The sequence below is a fragment of the Dromiciops gliroides genome, chromosome 4, assembly GCF_019393635.1.
Source record: "Dromiciops gliroides isolate mDroGli1 chromosome 4, mDroGli1.pri, whole genome shotgun sequence".
In the NCBI taxonomy this organism is placed as follows: domain Eukaryota; kingdom Metazoa; phylum Chordata; class Mammalia; order Microbiotheria; family Microbiotheriidae; genus Dromiciops; species Dromiciops gliroides.
This window is the reverse complement of record NC_057864.1, coordinates 72,752,816-72,773,860: the sequence shown is the minus strand read 5'-3', so window position 1 is coordinate 72,773,860 and position 21,045 is coordinate 72,752,816. Positions and strand designations below refer to the sequence as shown.

At 37.8% G+C, this 21,045-nt stretch overlaps 1 protein-coding gene across 1 annotated transcript in view; it reads right to left on the bottom strand.

Annotated features, from left to right (window-relative positions):
- The window catches only part of CEP350 (centrosomal protein 350), a 157,570-nt gene that overhangs the window by 58,566 nt on the left and 77,959 nt on the right, over positions 1 to 21,045 (bottom strand). The window contains 8 exon segments of the mRNA XM_044001415.1: positions 4,243 to 4,439; positions 7,156 to 7,319; positions 11,079 to 11,201; positions 12,276 to 12,412; positions 16,869 to 17,009; positions 18,100 to 18,210; positions 18,669 to 18,832; positions 19,753 to 19,973. Of these exon segments, the coding sequence (XP_043857350.1) occupies positions 4,243 to 4,439; positions 7,156 to 7,319; positions 11,079 to 11,201; positions 12,276 to 12,412; positions 16,869 to 17,009; positions 18,100 to 18,210; positions 18,669 to 18,832; positions 19,753 to 19,973 (1,258 nt within the window).

Genomic DNA, 21,045 nt, shown 5'->3' with positions numbered 1-21,045 from the left:
CTATTTTAGCTTCTCCTTCTAGAATATCAGGGTGAGGCAGCTAGGTGGCGCAGTGGATAGAACACTGGCCCTGTATTCAGGAGGACCTGAGTTCAAATCTGGCCTCAGACACTTAACACTTACTAGCTGTGTGACCCTGGGCAAGTCACTTAACCCCAATTGCCTTACAAGAAAACAAACAACAGCAACAAAAATAAGTCAATTAATAGAATATCAGGGCAATTTTCCCTCACAATCTCTTGGAAGATGGTGTCTAAGCTTTTGTTTTGGTCATGGTTTTCAGGTAGTCCAATGATTTTCAAATTATCTCTCCTAGATTTATTTTCCAGGTCAGCTGTTTTTCCAAGGAGATATTTCACACTGCCCTCTATTTTCTCATTCAATTGGATTTGCTTTACTGTGTCCTGGTTTCTCATAAGGTCACTAGCTTCCATTTGTTCAATCCTAATTCTTAGGCAGTTATTTTCATCAGACAGTTTTTTAATCTCCTTTTCCATTTGGCTTTTCAAACTGTTGACTTTTTTCTCATGACTCTCCTGCATTGCTCTCATTTCCCTTTCCATTCTTTCCTTCTTTTCTCTACATCTTTCTATTTCTCCTACTTTCTCTTCAAAGTCCCTTTAGAGAGCTTCCATGGCCTGAGACCAGTTCATATTTTTCTTGGAAGCTTTGGATGTTGGAGCTTTGACCCTGTTATTATCTTCTTCTTCTGAGGTTGTATTGTGATCTACCTTACCCCCAAAGAAGTTTTCGATGATCTTCTGCTTTCTCTGCCTACTCATCCTGGCTTGCTATTTCTTGGCTTTTAACTCCTTAAAGTGTGGCGCTGCTTCCAGGACACACTGTTCAAGCTACAGCATGGCCTGGGAGATGGCTGGGCTTCTTCTCAGCCTGCCTGGCCTCGAGTTCATTTGATTTTAAACTCTCCACTGGGAGGTGGGGGGAGGAGGGGGCTGCTTCTTGGCTCCATTCCTGTTCCCAGCTTCAAAGGGTCCCAGGTGTTTTGGTTGGGGGGGGGGGGGGACACACACAGGTTTTAATCTCACCTGACCTGTTCTCAGGTCCAGAGATAACCTCAGGCCTACTTACTAAGCAACCAACCAGCAAAGCTTTCTGTGGTGTGGTTTTTAGCTTCCGATGACCCTGTCTGCTCCCCTCTCCCACCTGGGCCTTCAGCTGCTCAGGATTTCTTCCTGGTTGCCCACTGGGGTGGGACAGTTGAATCCTTCCCACAGTCCACTGGTACCCCTGCACTTACCCCCCCCCCCCCCCGGCCAGCTGTTCAGCCCAATCGCGCACTCAGTTCCAGACTGGGGCAAATTCCTCAGGTGGGTGTCTGGTGTGTCGGCCGAATTGTGGGGTTAGGCTTTATTTGTGACCCAGCACGGCCCCCTGAAATCTATCTATAGCTGTAGAAAACTCTAAGCCTGAATTTTTGTGTGTTTTTCTGCCCCAAGGGTACTTTTATTGCTATTTTTGGGGTGATTGTATCAGGAGCCCTCTGGTAATGTCTTTCCTCCACCATCTTGGCTCTGTACCCCCCACTATCATTTTGACTCCTCCTCCCATCCTTGTATCCTTTCCCACCCTCCCAGACATCTTCTGTTATTCTATTCTATTGCACTGAGATGCAAAGCCTGGAAACCCCAATACTCCATAGGACCCAACACTCCTGCCTCTCTTCCCCACTTGTTTTTCTCATATATTAAAGGAAGTAGAGTTACTCTAGGACAAAATACAAACTCTTTGCAGGGGAGAACTATGAGCATTCCTCTCCTATCATCCATGACTACATCTCTCATCGAACCCTCTTCTGTACTCACACAGCTACCATCTTATTTTAGGCCCTTATCACCTCTAGACTAGATCACTATAAGAGCCTCCAGCCTCCTAGATGGTTTCCCTGTCTCAAGTCTCTCTCCACTCCAGTCCATCTTGTAAACTGCCACCAAAGGAATTTCCTTAAGTGATCTGACTACATGACTCCCCTACTCAACCAAGTCCTATGGCTTCCTATTACCTCTAGAATAAAATACAAATGCCATTCTTTAGTTTTTAAGACTGTACATAACCTGGCCTCCAGCTCTCCTTCCAGTATCATTGGATATTATTCCCTGTCTGGAACTCTGTGGTACAGTCAAACTGGTCTTCCCTCTGTTTCTCACTCACACTCACTGACATTCTACCAAGGCATACAATATGTACACAATTAGATTTTAAAAATACATTGTAAATACAAAGTAATTTCAAAAGAGGGAGTACCTGTAACTAAGGAGGATAAAGAAGGGGTTTGTGTAGGACATGGCACCTGAGACTGCATACAAGGAAGCTTTGCTGACCATTAGTTGATTAAACAATGTTATGAGAAATTGCAATGGGATGGGAAGAAAAAAGAGATATGTTTTATTATAGATTCCCCATTCAAACAGACCGATCATTAAGGAAAAAATAATTATCTACTGGGGATGGTTTAGTGCTTAAAGGTGAGAGAGCTAGGCCAAAAGGTTCAATTAAATTTGTAATCAAATTAAATTTGCAACGTTCCAAATCTTTTGTTTACAACATATGAACAGATGATATAAAGTATTAAACTCAAATAAAGGGCTGGCAGTGCTATAGAATAATGCCTAATCACACTGATGTGATGCTTCCCTTTCCCTCTCTCTAACTTGTTAGCAATTCCTCACTCCTGTTCTGCCTCATCAAAATTAATTTGTATATCTATTCATGTATGTGTTGTTTCCTTGGTTTCTATTTTTGTGTTTCTATCTCCAGTGCCTTTACAGGGTCAGGAATACAGCAGGCATTCAATAAATGCTCTTTAAACTGAACTGAGAACATGGTACCATGCAAAATAACAATGAATTCTGATAACCCATGGCTTCCATGATTTTGTTTGAAACATTTCATACTACATATGTGACCTTATTTAAAATAAATTTGATAGGGGCAGCTAGGTGGCGCAGTGGATAGAGCACTGGCCCTGGAGTCCGGAGGACCTGAGTTCAAATCCGGCCTCATACACTTAACACTTACTAGCTGTGTGACCCTGGGCAAGTCACTTAACCCCAACTGCCTCACTAAAAAAATAAAAATAAATAAATACAGCAAATTTGATTTAGGTAGTTTCCTACTTACAAACATCACATACATTTAAATGTCTGCTTCTTATCTTGACTCCTTTGTCACCTGAGGTTTCTCTAGCCACTACAATGGGAACTCCCCAGCTACTAGAACCCCTCTTTCTTCCTCCTTTGATACAAGTCCCAGAATAAAGTCAGAGATCAGATTCTCTGGCAGGTCTTGGGTTCAACATTACTCTTAGAACTATAATCAATCAACTACAATGGGAATTAAACAAGCTTTTGTACAGTATAGCTTAGAAACCTAAATCTTAACTTAAAATATTTTTTTCCTAAGGGAAAATACATGCCAAGTTCCAGACTTAGAACATAATCTATTAATAAACTAGGGACAATTTCTATATAATAATGTGGATTTATAAACAAGATAAATTATGTGGCAGTTATTCACTTTGAATCATTTTCTGGGATTCCTTTAGATATGATCTCCCTTTCCTGAATTTTATGCTATAATTCAATTTATAAAATGTCAACTTAGACAAAATTGATGTGCTTAGCACATAGTAAGTATTTAATAAATGTTTGGTGAACAATAAATACATATTATATAAAGGTTTATTTATCTTGAACAGGTACCATGTACCTTATTAGCCCTAGTTAAATAACAACCTAAGACACAAACAGAGTACAGCAAGAAGTAAGCTCCTCAAAATTAATACTCTTAACCACATTATTTCTGGCTAAACACTTCAAAAGGCTCATAAATACCAGTTATGTTTTGTAATGGACAAAATTTAATTCTGGAATATAATGTAAATATCTTAGGTGTGGATGCTGGCAATCATGTGAATATGAATTTGAGTTTAGAGCAGAAATAGAGAAAAGAAAATTTTAAAATTATTGGATCTACCTTCTGAAATACTTTTGTTACAGTTTTTTAAAGCAATATGAACCAATTATTAAATTAATAAATTTCTGCATATTATTTAAATCAACTTAGGCACTCATAAATATTCTTACATATTTAACTCTCCTTTCAGCCTATCAAGGTGGACAATTCATCCTAAATTCACACATGTGAATAAATATTGCAACTTTGAGAAAGGCCAATCACAACACGTATCTGTGAAGTATACACTCAAATAAAAAAGCAACTTACCTTGACAGAAGACAGAGCAGTCTTTTCTGGGGAAGCATCCTCATCAGAATCATCACGATGACCCCTTTTCTTTTCCATGTTAAATCGGCGATGACTCTCTGAAGGTAGTAAAGACCTAAAAGACTTTTCTTCTATTTCATCTTCTGTCATGGACTCATCAAATTTGAGGGAATACTCAGTTGCAATAGAAGTTGAGTCTAAAAGAAAGCACAGTAAGAGTAGATTTTTACCATTCTATCATACATAGTTTTCAGTAGGTCTTTAACTTGTACTTGAGGCCTTGAAGCACATTTAGCTTCTTTATGGATTGATTATGAGTTATTAAGAAAAGGCAAAACAGTATGAAAAAAATGAATCCACGAATAAAAATCCCTAGGAGAAACTATTATGTGACAAACTTTACTACAGAGCAAGATATTTTGAGCATATCAGAGAATAATCAGAGAAATTCACTAAAATCTTAAACTTAAATCATAAAAACAATATTGAAATAAAATATTCTCAATATAACACTTCATTTATCTAGATAATTTTCAAAAGGGAATTTTCTAGTTAAATGATGCTTACCTAACAAAACTGGTTATTTGAATCATTTTTGAAGATCTTTCTAAAATATTTTTTATAAAATTTCCTTTTAAAATCAAATATACTGAATTTTACTTAATTTTTTGTTTCATGATTCAGTGCTATCATTAACAAGTACTATATTTCATGTTTGTGACATGCACTGTATTTAGAAGTTAAGGAGGTACCTAGAATTGGGTGTCCTTACATTAAATGTCCCCAAATTACCAAGTTTCATTTAATTTCTGTTGGAATTCAGGGTTTTTTCCTTCTTTTTTTCCTATAAGGCTGTCAGTCATTACAACCATAGTCAATTTTTGTTGTTTCACAGCATCTTTCATATGCATCTCCTTTTCTTCACTCACACAACCACCACCCTACTACAGAACAGGCCCAACACCTCTCACTTGAACTATTGCAATAGCTTTTTTTTTTTTGCGGGGCAATGGGGGTTAAGTGACTTGCCCAGGGTCACACAGCTAGTATGTGTCAAGTGTCTGAGGCCGGATTTGAACTCAGGTACTCCTGAATCCAGGGCCGGTGCTCTATCCACTGCGCCACCTAGCTGCCCCACCCTGATATTCTAGAAGGAGCAAGTCACTTAACCTCAATTGCCTCACCAAAAAAAAAATAAACAAATAAGGGCAGGGACAATGTTTTTGCTTTTCTTTGTATCCCCAGTACAGTGCCTGGCATAAAGTAGCATATGCCTGTGGACTGACTAAAGCCCACACTTGGATCCTTTTGGACTCCACAGTTTGTGTTTATTTTTGGAAGGCTGAGATTGTAAGAAACAGAACATGTTATATGGACAATTTTTCAGTATTTTTCCAAGAGTTTTCACCACCAAATATTAAAGCACTTTACCAGTTTGTCAAGGCACACTGTACTCCTAGCAGGCAGCAGGTCTGAATTTTAGATGTAGCACAGTAGTTAGTGAGCAATGAATATGGTGTCAGAATACCTGGCTCTGAATCCCAGTTCCACCATTTATTTGTTGTGTAACCTTGGGGCAAGTTAAATATTACTGAATTTTTTATAGATGAAAGGAACTTTTAAAATGATCTAGACCAATTTAACTACTCAGCACACAAAACTGAGAAAAGCAATTCAATCAAGGTCATTCAACAAGTAAATGCCAGACCTTAATCAAGTACATGTCCAATATTCTTTTTCTATCCCAGATGCTCATGGAAGTTACATACCTCTCAGCATTTAAATTTCCTCATCTGAAAAATAGGGATAATAAAACCTGTAAATGCCTCCCTCAAAGGGTTGTGGTGAGAATCTTGAAATGATAGCCATGGCTGAGGCACAAAAAATTCTTACAATTACTATGAAGCAAAGCACAATAGTTTCCAACTGTCATATTATTTCCCTATATAATTCTTTAATAAATTTTTACAGCAATAGAATTTAAATGCTAATGAAAAAGGACCAGCAACATGCATAAAACATTTTAATTTCATTTTCTTTGAAGAATTAAAACTTTAAATTACAGTCCCCTGCTCATGACAATTTTAATTATTCCAAATCAAAGATCTGTCATTACCACCTATTCCATTACAAAATTTCTCTTCTGCTTAAATTAGACCAACAAGAATAAATTGACAGTTGAGCTCTATATTTGCATTCCTTGAATTCTACAGTGATTCAGAAATCATCAATTGCAGGAAAAATATGCCAAGATGTCATCTGGTATTCTCTAGATTATCATATAAAAATGCTATTTTTGTGAACTACTTATTTAATAATAAGTTATAAAACAGGGTATTAACATTCCACGTCGATTCTAGAAGCCACAACTTTGTCTTAGTTTTCTTAGTTATCATTATTCTCCATTCATGATTTCTAAAAATTGATGTGTCATTGCCTAAGTATAACTGGAAAATTAATCTAGTGACTTTAGCACATATAAAAGTAATTTAAATTTTGTCACTATGGCTATTTTGACAATTAACATTAGGGAAGAAATTATGTTATGGTTTTATTACTTGTTAAACTGAATTATAATATGATCTTCCTTGTCAGGTAATATTGACTACTGACTATGCATATATACTCCTAATACCCACCTTGACCAATAATACAGAACTGTGAAATAAATGGCTGGATGTTTAATATAGTCACTTTAGCTTCTCTCTAGATAAAACTACTTGGCTGTATTTAGATTGGCCAATATTGGATCAAAATCATGACTTGCTCCTCATTAGCAGCAAACTCCAACCAAATGATGTAACACATCCAGTTGAAAATGAAAGCAATGTCTGTCACTATCTCCAAGGAGTTAAGAAGGTTCAGATTAACAAATAACTCAAGGATTTGTGGTTATGTACAAATGAGAGTTACCTTTCTCATCAGGCAATGATGGAATGCTATCACTTTGCAGGGAATCATCCACAGCAGTATGAACTTGTTCTTCAACAGGACTCTCTATCTTTTCAGAGTCAGGTGTCTTCTCATTTTCCTTAGACAATAGGACTGAAGGGCTTTCTTGGTGGCTGTTACTACTTCTGCTCCATGGATTTTTAAGACAGAAAAATTAATAAACAAACAAAATGCAAATTAATTAAGTGATGACCCTGACCTCTGAAAGTACAAAATGAAGAAAAAATGCAAAATAAGACATTTCAAAAGTTACAGTGCCTTTTTTTTTCTATCAGTCTGAAAGGAACCTGTGTAAGTCAGCTAATGAAATCCAAGAGCAATTTATTAAGCATCTGCTATGTACTCTGATACAAAGCAAAAAAAATGAAAACGACTCCTATTTTCCAGGAATCAAATGCTCCAGGAAAATAAAGATTTAGAGGCTGTGGGAAGAACGAGGGTGATTTCTTGCTAAGACAATAAACACTGAAATAACCATGGTGAGTTATCTTTTTAAAAAATTAGGAAAAAATAATTTATGCAATACAAAGCTGTTTTATCATCATAGTTGGTGCCCGGAACATGGTAGGTGCTTAACAAATAAAGTGTTGACCAATTGAATGAGGTTTTACTACAGTTTGATCATGGAGATAATCTTTACTTGACTTGTAGATACCCTCTATGGAAAAGCAGCATCCTATACTCATACCATACAGGGTTATTGTGTAAATGAGGCAGTATGTATATTACATACTTTGTAAACATTAAAGCACTATCTAACCAATGTAAATGGCAGGTATTTTTTATTATGATGTTTGTATTATAGGGCAAAATGTAAAGGGAAGCATAAAGTTAGGACTAAAATTCTTCCCATGATTTAATGGTAATTCCACATTCCTTTTTTGTCTCAGTCATGTCCAACACTTTGTGACCCCATTTGGAGTTTTCTTGTTGAAGATACTGGAATAGTTTGTAACTTTCTTCTCCCGCTCATTTTACAAATGAGGAAACTGAGGCAAACAGGGTTAAGTGACTTGCCCATAGTCACACACAGCTAGTAAGTATATGAGGCTGGGTTTGAACTCAGGAAGGTAAGTCTGACTCCAGGCCTGGCACTTATAATACACAAAACCCTGTACTAAGTGCTATAAATACAAAAAGAAACATGAGAAAGTTGTTGTTCTCAAGGAACTCACATTCTAATGGGGGAGACAACACATTTGGAAGATTTCAGCTGCAAGTCAGATAAAAAGGTGCCACAGTCTTTAGGGTGCATCAGTAAAACAGATGTTAATGCCCCTGCTTTAATGTCATTTTCCCTAATAAAATCATTTCGGTTTCTGATATTGCTGTTACTTTGTTATAACAAAGACTTTGGTGACCAGAGTTTTCTCTTCTGGGTCTTCAATGGATGTGGCTGTAGCACTTGCATGACCGTGGTCAGGCTGCTTTTCCACAGGGGTTGCTTCTCAGAATGATGTCTGAGAGGACTGGGCTGCCCTGGGCTATCCCCATGTGTGGCAGTTGGTGAGGATGGCTGGTCTCTTCTCCTCTCTTTTCTTCTCTTGTCCTTGAATGATGGCCATGAAGGCAGGACTGGTGGTCTAGGGAATGCCACCACTCTCAGAGCTCCTGTGCTTATTTGCCTGTCAGGGGCAACTAGTCAGATGCTCTTGCTGCTGTTGATGAGGAAAGTGAGTCTCTTCTCCACAATGATTTCTACCCTCAATAATGGTTGTAAGAGCTGGGCTATTCCCAGGGCTCTTGGGTTCAGAATCGTGAGCCATCTCTATCAGGATTTGGGGCGAGATGGTAGTCAAGGTGGTGCTGGAGACTCACTAGCCGGACACATGCTGCCTGTCTCTTCCTACATATTATATGTATACTGATGGACCAGCTCTATAGGATCTCCTGTGAGTGCTCTCTTCTCCCCTTCTCTACATCTCAAAATGCTCTGACATCATTCCCTGTTCTCTCCTTCTTTACTCCTATCTCTGATAAAGAGGTGACCCTTCTCTTTGACAAGGATCATACCTCAATGAATCAATAACTCAACCAGCCAACTAGCATTTATAAGGAGACTACTTTATGCCAGGGACGAGCCTAAGCACTGGGGATACAAACAAAGACAATAAAACAACCTGCTCTCAAGGAACTCATGCTCTAATAGGGGAGACAGCATTCAAACAACTATGTCCAAAAAAAGATATACACAGGATAAATTGGGGGCAATTTCAGAGGGAAGACAATAAGATTATGGGCTGAGAAAGACTTCTTGATGAAGGAGGGACTTAGCTAAGACTTCAGAGTTGGGGAAACGGAGTATCATATTAAAGAAGCAGCCAGGAGGCCAGTGTCACTGGATCATGGAGTACATAGAATTGAGTAAGTTATAAGAAGACAAGACAAGTTAGGAGGGGGACAGGTTATAAAGAGCTCTGAAAGGCATAGAAATTTTTATTTGATCTTGGGGTACTATGGAGTCTTTTACCTGATGCCCTTCCTGATCCCCCAAGATGCTAGTGCCTCCCTCCCAAATCACTCTACATTTATTTTATTTATATTTATATATGTATATGCTGTCTCCCATATAACAAAGACAGTTTCACTTTGGTCTTGTGTCACCATTAACTGGCACCAGGTGGGTCCTTAATAGAGTTTCATTGACTGGCTGCATGAATGCTCTGTTTATGTCTGAACATCAGCCTTTAGTCACTTGTTTTGTTTTGTTTGTGCAGTTAATTTGAGCAAATGCTTCTAAGTTATTATGGCTCTCCTCTAGGAGACTCTGGAAAGTAATGGGAATTGATGTAATCAACTCAATGTCAATGTGAATGGGAATGTCTTGAAGACTTTATCATGTGTTGGGAATTGCTCTTCCATTTGGACTCTGCACTATAAGTCTTTTATGACATTGGGAAACATTTCTGATGGACATATATTCATTATGTTATGCCTGATTTGAAATTTAGAAATCAAAATGTCAATTATATATGCTTTTACATATTTCTAACAACTATATATGATTTTATTGAATTCATGGAAGACACCTTGTTGACGAGCCACTTGGGCAGCATTCTGTTCTACCTAATTAAACTATTTTTTACAGTCAAGAAACAAAATGCATCTTTCATACATGTAACTTTAAGATAAGTGGATGAACTGTAAAGATATGGTATATGCTTTGAAATATAATCTGCAGGGGCAGCTTGGTGGCGCAGTGGATAAAGCACCAACCCAGATTCAAATCCGACCTTAGACACTTGACACTTGCTAGCTGTGTGACCCTGGGCAAGTCACTTGCCCTACAAAAAACCCAAAACAAACAAACAAAGAAATATAATCTCCAACAGTATATATGTTCTTCTTAAAGTTTCATCAACAATGCCCAAACAAGAATGTATATTACTCTCATCAATATTGTATTGAAATGAGAAAGCAGATATATGGAACCATAGTTATTGACATATTCTTGAATGACCTTTATGGGTAATAATAAGTCTTTGTTTTTTTTTTCCCAAAACCTGGAGTATCTTCCCCATGACACTCAGAAATTATGTTACCTCAGGCAAAGGCCTGCTCTGTGTATACTTGGTCTGATCCAGTGGCTCTTCCTACTTCCATATTCAGCACACAGGGACTATGATATTACTTAAGAAATTTGAGTTTAAGCCTTATCTCTGACTGGCTACGATATCCTGGGTGAGTCACTTCATCCTTCAGTGCCCTAGGCAATTCTCTAAAACTAATTGCTAAGAAGGAACCAATCTTCATTGGTAAAGGGAGTTTCCTCACTGAGAGTTTTCTAAATAATGAAATCAGAAATCTACCTCATATTCCCCAAAATCATTAATTTATAGGTTATGACACTTATTATAAAATAAAGTTGAATTATTCTCCTTTACCTCTGATTATGAGTCTTAGATTTTGAGAGCTCTGAATAACTATCAAAAGATGGAGAATACTTCAGATTCTTTGAGTCAGATGTCTCTTCTTTACTCTGAGAAAGTACAACAGATTCACTTTTCCTGTCAAACAAAAGAAATAGAAATAAAAAATCTTAGGAAAAAATGGTTTTTAAACATTGTTTAAAAGTAGCATGAAATTAAAAGGATAGAAATAATGAACTGTACACATAATATGAAAGCAAAGACAGACCAAACAAAAAAAATATATACATCAAAACAGATTAAAGAATATCTTCCAGAAGACCAAAGAGGAACAAAAGAGGATCATTTTGAATAGATAGCAGTGTATTCTTCAACCAGAGCATTGTTTGTGTAAAAACTTAAATCAGTGTTTGAAATAAAACCAATTCATATCTATACCACTGCTCCCACTACCTCTAGATATGGCATTAGCAAAGCATAGATAGAATTTCAATAAAACAAAGATAATGCTATAGTAGTTGCAACCACTTTCCACAAGGAAGCCACTGACAAAAAAGATAGAATGACAGTAAAAATACAGACTAGTTTAATATATTTTGGTTACATAATAACAAAAGCTTATTATATCTACTTTTCTGAAATATTTTAAAGACTTAAGTAACTCTTCTGCAGATTTCCTAAACTGTAATACCTGACCAAAAAAAATGCCGAGCTAGTAATTAAGCAAAACAATCAGTGATAAATTTGTGATATGATGGTTCACATACTTAATACATTGGGATCATTTCCGCACATCCTAGCATATATTATATTTTTGTTTTGTTTTTATATTTAATTTTTTAAAACTAATGTTACAAATTTTTTTGTTTACATGTAAACAAAAAATTTGTAACAGTTTTAAAAAATCTTAAATAACAAATTCCCTCCCTTCTTGAGAAGGCAAGCAATTTGATATAGACTATACATGTGTAGTCATACAAAACATTTCCGTATTAGCCATGTTACAAGAGAAAATGCAGATCAAAAAACCACAAAAATAATAAATTTTTTCAAGTAGCTAGCATATATTATACAACAGATTATGATCTAGAGTGAATTTATAAAAAGAATAGGTTTCACAAACTGCATTTATTTCAGCTATTTATTTAAAGATATTAATGACTTTGAGTAGCAACAAGATTTTTTAAAGGTTAAATGATTAAATACTATTACCTATCTGTATCAGTTCTGGCTCTCAACTGTTTCATGAACTCTGAATGCTGTTGCCTCTGGTGATCAAGAAGAACAGTTATTGGTGCTGTTGAAGCTGTGACAGCATCAGATATCTGGTTTCGTGCTAATTCTGTCATCTAAATATGAGATCATAAAAGAGAGTAAAAGTAAATGTAGACAGCTGTGACAATACTATAATAAAATTATATCACATCTCTTAAGAAAAATGGTATGGTTGGAGTCAGCTAGGTGGCGCAGTGGATAAAGCACCAGCTCTGGATTCAGGAGGAACTGAGTTCAAATGCAGCCTCAGACACTTGATACTTAGTAGCTGTGACCCTGGGTAAGTTACTTAACCCTCATTGCCCTGCAAAAACAACAAAAACAAAACAAAAAAGAAACGTGGTATGGTCATCTACTGGCCAGATGTGCAACTTGGGAGCAAGACATTTAACCTCTCTTAGTTCAGTGTCTGTCAAATGATCTCCCAACCATCTCTGAATCTAAGATCCTATGAGCTGAATTTTACCTGATCCATAAAATCCTAGATCAACATCTTCTTTGCTTGACAACTTATCATTATTACTGTCTGTATTGCTAATATTGGCAACTAGTCATAAACTGCCTTATGAAAAGGTGTTGCTTCTGTTGCTCTAAAATACATCCTTCTGGGGCAGCTAGGTGGCACAGTGGATAGAACACCGGCCCTGGAGTCAGGAGGGCCTGAGTTTAAATCCAGCCTCAGACACTTAACACTTACTAGCTGTGTGACCCTGGGCAAGTCACTTAACCCCAATTGCCTCACCCAAAAAAACCCAAAAACATCCTTCCAATATCTCAGGTTTTCATTCTGGTTTCTTCACTCTCACCCTGCCCCACCCTTCCCATATCCAAGCTGTCGTCAAGGCCTGTCGATTTAACCTTTGCAACATTTCTCCAATACATTCCTTTCTTTCTTCTGACACCACCACAACTCTAGCCAGGCCCTCGCCACCTCAGGTCTGGACTACTGCAATAGCTTGCTGGTGGATCCGCCTACCTCAAGTCTCTCCCCACTCCAATCCACTCTGCATTCAATCATTAAAGTGATTTCCTGAAATGCAGGTCTGATTATGTCTTTCCTCCTACTCAATAAGCTCCAAGGGCTTCCTACTGCCTTCAAACCCACATACAAAATGCTATGTTTGGCATTCAAAGCTCTATATAACCAAACTCTCTTCTATCTTTTCAGTTTTCTTATACCTTACTTCCCAATATGTACTCTTTATTTTTTATTTTTGTGAGGCAAGGAGGGTTAAGTGACTTACCCAGGGTCACACAGCTAGTATGTGTCAAGTGTCTGAGGCCATATTTGAACTCAGGTCCTCCTAAATCCAGGGCCGGTGCTCTATCCACTGCACCACCTAGCTTCCCCTCAATATGTACTCTTTAAACCAGTGACACTGGCTTCCTGGCTATTCTAGGAAGAAGACACTTCATCACTGAACTCCAGGCATTTTCTCTGGCTGTCCGCCACACCAGGAATGTTCTCCTTCCTATGCTGTAACTACTGACCCTCCTGCCTTCCTTTAAGTTCCAACTAAAACTCCAAACTCTACAGGAAGCCTTCCTAACCCCTCTTAATTCCACGGCTTTCCCTCTTTTAATTATTTCCTCTCTATCCTGTACACAGCTTACTTTGTATATACTTATTTGCATGCTATTTCCTCCATTAAAGTATAAGCTCCTTGAGGGCAGGAACTATCTTTTACCTCTTTTTGTATCCCCAGCATTTCACATAGTGCCTGGAACACAGTAGAATATTAATAAATGTTTACTGAGTGAATTTAAATCTTTTACATTTTAACTTTTTACATGTTTATCTCATCGCCAAATTAGACTGTAAGCTTTTAAAGGAAAGAGATCATACTCTGTTTTTTCCCCTACCCCTTATAACACATATTAATGCTTGACACACTGTAAATGCTTTATTAAACGTACTATTTTGACAATAATATGCCTAACAAAAATTAATTTGTTTTTATGGTACATAGAAAAGCTTTATTATTCATGTGAGTGAAATTTTCCCCACCCCTTAGTTACAAATGATTTAATAGTTATACTAATCAGATTATAGACTACAAAACTGTGATTTAAAATATTTAGATATTCTTTAATAGCTTAAGCAAATGAAAATGAAGTACGATAGATAGATATTGATAGGAACAAATGTAAATGCTAAACTTTCAACTTGTCTACTCCATCACTTACCTATAATCCATCTATCTGACTTCCAATTGCGGTTAGGTATAGCTACCAATTAACTTAATGGTCAAATACCAAAAATAGTAACTTCTGAGCTGAAAGGGACCAGTCAGAGCTAGGAAGAAGTTGGAAAGTCACGCTTAAAGCAATATGGTAAAAATCCCTGATAGTAGAAAACAACTCAGAGGACTAGAGGTAAGAGAGGAGATGGCAAAGACATATTCCAATAGATGGCCTCCTATGTTAGCAGCCTGTTACTTAGTAATGGGGTTATTTTAAGAAGGGTATATATAATGGCAAGTGACTCTGCTGTTATCTGACTGATGGTTTCTTTCTCTCTATTCCATACTTATTGTATATGCACCACTTGGATTATGTTAATTTGTGGGAGGAGTCATGGTATATAAATATCTGTGGATCCTGAGGCTCAGGGTCTTGTGTCCTAGACCTGAGACTGGCTTTATTGTGAGACAGGATCCTTCTCTCAATAAACCTATTTTTTTTGGCTTGGAGACTTTGGTTTTTTCTTCATCTAACACTGGGACTTAGAAATTTTCACAATATTCATAACAGTAGATAGTAATTAAATTTCCCTTTTGCCAAGGGAAATAAAATGTGTCCAAAAGCCAGATAGTGGGAAAAGTGTTGAAAAGCATATTAATATTTACTCATCGATTTTCCAAGGACCAACCTACCTAAGTACAGAAGGGAACATGACTAGTAGACTGGCCTCCTGTAATGAATTTTGGCTGCATAGCAACCCATAAAATATAAAATAGCTCTTGGTCCTACACAGTTTCTCTACTTCTGCAGTAACAGTGGCAAAGTGCTGGGAAAGGGGAACTAGTATACTAAGAATCACACAAGATTTGAATGAAGTATTTATTAAGCACTAATTATGGATAAAGCACTGGGTTAAGTATACTGGGGATACAAATAGAAAATAAAGTTTTCAAGGAACCTCCCCATTCTAATGGAGGAAAGAAAACTGTATTGATATTTTTAACTATGTGATCCCTGTCCAATTGGCTAATGAATGGATATATTGCTGGAGTAACTGAATCATATCAGTCTTGACATTCTTGCTATAAATCAAACCTAAAAAAATAAGGAAGTTACAGCTCAACTGAAGTCCAGATTACAAGTATTTCCTGGAGAGAAGCAAAAGAATTAGTGGAGCATGTTTTGCTAAACATCCAAAGGCAACAGGAAACATACAGCAAATAAATCAAGGATGAGGACAGAAAAATGATTGGGACATCTGGCAATTAAGAAACTGCTGTGGGGCAGCTAGGTGGCACAGTGGATAGAGCACTGGCCCTAGAATCAGGAATACCTGAGTTCAAATCTGGCCTCAGACACAACACTTACTAGCTGTGTGACCCTGGGCAAGTCACTTAACCCCAATTGCCTCACTTTAAAAAAAAAAAAAAGAAACTGCTGTAATTTTGGAGAGAAGATGAATGAGGAAGTTGAAAGTCAGATTGCAAAAGGCTGAGGAATAAGAGAAATGGAGAAAATAACTTGGACAAGCCTTTTCACAGAATTTGACTGAGAAAGGGAGAGGTGATGGTAGCATTAAGTGAAAGGTTTTTAAGGATGGAGGAAGACTTTTAGCATGTTTGAAGGCAGTAGGGAAGGAACAAGTGGATAAGGAGAGGTTGACTGGGGAGCAATCTACAAGAGAAGATGGAATGGGTGGGGGATTAAGTGCACACATAGAAAAGGCCAGACTGGAAAAAAGGAGGGAAGAGGTTTTGTCAAAAGGTTTTGAGATAAAGAGAAAGGGAGGAGGGACCCTAAGGTGAATGATTGGTCTCAGTCTTCTTGGAGGAAGTAAGAGGAAAGTCCTTAACTGAGGGGAAGGGAACGGGAGGTATAGAAGGGTTAAAGAGAGAAAAAAATGGTTTGGAATAGCTTCTGTGGGGAGTGGGATAGGGAATAAGCAGGAATAAAAGGATTGTCTTGCTACAGAGAAAAGTCAGTTGGAATTGTATAACATAAATTTGTAGTATGCTCTACCAGCATAGTTATGTGACTTTTCACAGCTCTATTCAGCAGCACGTGATTAGGAGAGGAAGTAGATGATGACTGGGGTTTGGCAAGAGATGACTGGCAATAGGACAAGAGAGCTAGGGATTCCAGAGTCAAATGTGAAACTACACTGGTTAATTAATTTTAAGGTAAAGTCTGGAAAGGGAGGTCAGAATAGGGGCTTGAGAAAGTACTGAGAGATTTGGAAACTACCTCTACCAAACCAAAGTTACGTAGCTAATCATGAAAAGTAATTTCATTGTTAATTAACCTATGTGAATGCCTAAGACGAGAGTATTTCTCCTTGGATCTCACCTCACGGATCTGCCGTGCGGCATCAGTGGTGAGCCGAGCAGCCTCTGCCTGCTGAGCAGCTATCTTACACGTCGTCTCCTGTAGTGCTTCAGTGGCTTCCTGTCGTGACTGGACCAGCTGCTGTAGAGATTCTGCATGGGCCTACACACAAAAGGAAATACACTTTGATAACTTGAACTTAATAAATACTGTAGCCTTCTCAAAAGTAAAGGAGTTTAAATTCTGCTATGTAGGTTAAATACTTGATCTTTCACTTTTGTATTTTTTTTAAATTCTATATAACTTAGTAATCATTATGATTATGAATTGGCATAGAGTTTGAGTGGTTCTGCAGTATAAAATCTCAAAGATTCTTAACACTTGAAGGAACCTCAGAGGGCACCTACCTAATCTACCATATTTGCTGTCAAGTAATCACCTGGCCTCACCTTGAGAATGCTTCTGTGGCAGGAGAGGCTTTAGCCCTCAGGGCAGCCCATTCTCCCTTTGGATTCTTTCAAACAAGGTTATTGGGTTTATGGATTAAGAGGTCCTCTAGTCTAGGTTTCTCAAACTAAACCAAAAAGATGGGTGAGAGATATTATGTTAAGAATTAGGCTACATATTTTCTTTGGGGAATATAGTTCTAAGCCTTGGAACTCTCCAGTTAAAAAAACAAAACAAAACAGTTTTAAAGCCCATCCTGTGAGCCTGCTGAGTCAACTCAATTCAACAACAAACATTTATTAAGCCTCTACTATATCTAACAGGCAACGGTAAGAAAGGGAAATAGAAAGGCAGTCTACTAGGGGTAGGGAGGACACAACATGTACACAGGTAGCTCCCAAGTGAGGAAACTCCCTCTACCAAGGCAGATCAGCGCCTTTTCTGCAGCTTGGATTTTTGGAGAGCTGCTTAGGACCCTGAGAAGTTATATGACCTGTCCAGGGTCCCACAGCCAGGATGGATCCGAGGTAGGTCTTAAACTAGATCTTCCTGGTTTAGGAAGCCAGCTCTCCATACAGTCCATCATGTTGTCTCTCTATTTTGTAAATACAAAGAATATACAAAGTGATATGAAGCAATTTCATGATAAAGAGAACAAAGCAAGCTGGGATATAGGGTGGGGATCCTACGATTCCTAGGAGTTCTAGCTTGATGTGTTAACAGGAACTAGGAACTAGGAACCTGCTCATTACAATACTGACAAGAGAAGAAGAAGGATAGACATGCCCATAATAACTAACATCACCTGAGCTGCTTTGTTTCGGGCCTCCTCCAGCTGTCTCTGACTTTCCAGGGCCTCATGTTCAGCCTTCAACTTCAAAAGTGCCAGGTCTCGTTCATGACGCTGCTGCTGTGCCTGTATGTAACAATGAGCCAAAGCTATGTTATAAGAGAGATGATAACTGTAACAGACTTATTCCTAATAGGAGAATACATCAAGGACTTGCAATTTCATCAGAGACTTGTTAAAATAATCATTGTTGGGGGCAGCTAGGTGGCGCAGAGGATAGAGCACCAGCCCTGGATTCAGGAGGACCTGAGTTCAAATCCGGCCTCAGACACTTAACACTTACTAGCTGTGTGACCCTGGGCAAGTTACTTAACCCCCATTGCCCCGCAAAAAAAAAAAATAATAAAATAATCATTGTTTTTAAAAATCTGTGCTTATGTATAGAGGACTGATTATAATGTATAGCAAGCTGGCTATACATCAGTATAGAGTAAAAGATGATTTAACTCCTCTATAATATTGTTTGAAAGAGATAAAAACACAGAGAGCAAAAGACAATAGGAGAAGGGAACCGTCATGGATACCTTTAGGATCTGAGCCAAAGACACAGTTTCCTGCTGGGCCAGCGATATGCCTCGAACTCTTTCTACATCTGTCAGCTGGCGCACAGACTCCTCAATGGCACTTAAGTAGCTAAGCTCTGCTGTCATACGATGCTGAAGGCCAGCAGGAGAAAAGCGTATGGCACCTGAAAGATCAGAAGAGACAAGTGTAGAAAGCTCACAAGCAACTATTTCTAAATTAAAATGTCTAAATTAAAAAAAAATTGGATCAGACCTGTTATTTCATTGGTATTACCATTGCAGATAAGCACCAACTTTGCAAATGATAGTCTTAAGAGGGTTATCTAGAGCACTGTGAGGTAAGAGAGCTATCTAGAGTCACAGAGCCAGGAGGTTAGTCAGAGAAGAGGATCTTCTGACTCCACAGCTATGTCTCTACTACAGCAAGCTGCCTCTCTCAATTCTCATTGTAAGTGCCAAAAAAAGAATTTTCTATTTTCTCTGAATTTGGCAATTACTTAACATTGTCATGGATTTTAATAAGTCAATGCTAGGGACATGAGAATAAAATAGCAGTTTCAAGTTCTTGGCAAATCTTACTGGAAAAGCTTCTAACCCTTCTTGAATCTCTTTCTTTTCAATGTTTAGGTTAATCTTACACAATTTATATTCAGTCTTTCAAAAATACTTATAGAATCACAGAATCTTAGAGATGGTGGTACACTCAGATGTCATCGATTCAAGCCAATGCTGAATTAGAAAGTCCCTCTCTGACACCCCCAAGTGGTGACATAGGAACCTCACTCCTTTCAGAATCAGCCGATTTTACTACTGGACAGCTTAAATTGTTACAGTATACTTATTTACACTGGACTTAAATCTACGTCCCTGTAACACTTACCCATCGCTCTTGGTTTTGCCTTCTGGGGCAACAAGTAAAACAAAAGGATCACCTCTTTTAGGTGATTTTCGGGCAATTACACCCAGAGAGAGTTAATCCTCACTTAAAGAAACATTTTCCTAGTATTCGATAGGAAAAGTACTTGTCTTTGGAAACCCAAACTCATGCTTTACATAAAGTTACACCTGTATGAAACACACTTGCCTGGTGTTGAAGCCATTCCTGCCGTGGCCTTACTGCCTGCTAGATTCATGTCGGAGAAGGCAGCGTTGGGTTTGAATGCTGGTGGTGTTGGAGGCAAGACTACTGGGGATCTAGTCCTCTCCACTGAGTTTGCCGGCAGGTCAAATTGCGGAAGTTTTGGAGAGTTTGGAGACAAAGGAGAAGTTGGAGTTCTCTGCGATCTTCCCTTATCTGATGAGAGACTAAAGAATTTTTTAAACCTAAAATAAAGCAGTTCTTCAAGATCAGATATTAGATAGTTCTTTTAAAAAATATTTCTGCCTGTAATAACTTTTTTCTTTTCTTTACCAGAACAATCATTTTATTGGTATAGCGGACTCACAATAAAGAAGCTATCTCTGCCAATACAGATCAGAAACTCTATTTTTGAGTTATGATCAGAAAGAACTGCCCAGAAAGAGCTTCTAGAGATTGAGTAACTTGCCCAGAATCACACAGCCAATATGGATCATAGGTTGGGACTTAAAACCCAAAACTTGGTAGCCTATCCCTCAGGCAATTCATAACAGCATAATCATTCATTTCTGTTCAACATATAATTTAGAAGGCACTGACCAAAACTAAAGGGGAATCTAGTGTTTAATGTTGAAACTCCATGTTTTCTACAACATATAGGTGCTATCCTTCCTTATACAGCAGCTCATTTTGGGTATTTTGTAGTGTTAAGACAAAGGCTTCAATATAGATTCTTCTTAAATATCAATTAAAAGATTCACCCATAAAATGATATGTTGAGTAATACACAAAAATATAAATTTTAAAACAGTGATAGGATAAAAACATCAAGATTTCTCCGATAAACAACAGCATGCAAGGAAGATTACTCTATTGTTTTAATCTTACCCATATTCTTGTTTTGTTTTGTTTTGTGGGGCAATGGGGGTTAAGTGACTTGCCCAGAGTCATGCAGCTTGTAAGTGTCAAGTGTCTGAGCCTGGATTTGAACTCAGGTCCTCCTGAATCCAGGGCCAGTGTTTTATCCACTGAGCCACCTAGCTGCCCCCTTACCCATATTCTTAAGCAATATTTTAACTCTATTGCTAAATATTCTCTCATTTTATATACACTTGTTTCCTAAGGCAATTGTTTTCCTAATGATGCATACACTATTCCATTCAATTTTTGCAAAACTAAAAAACATTTTAAAAATTACTTTAAAAACTTCTTATAAAATCATCTAAAGACTTAACTGGGGCAGCTAGGTAGCACAGTAGATAGAGCACTGGGCTTGCAATCAGGAAGATTCATCTTCAT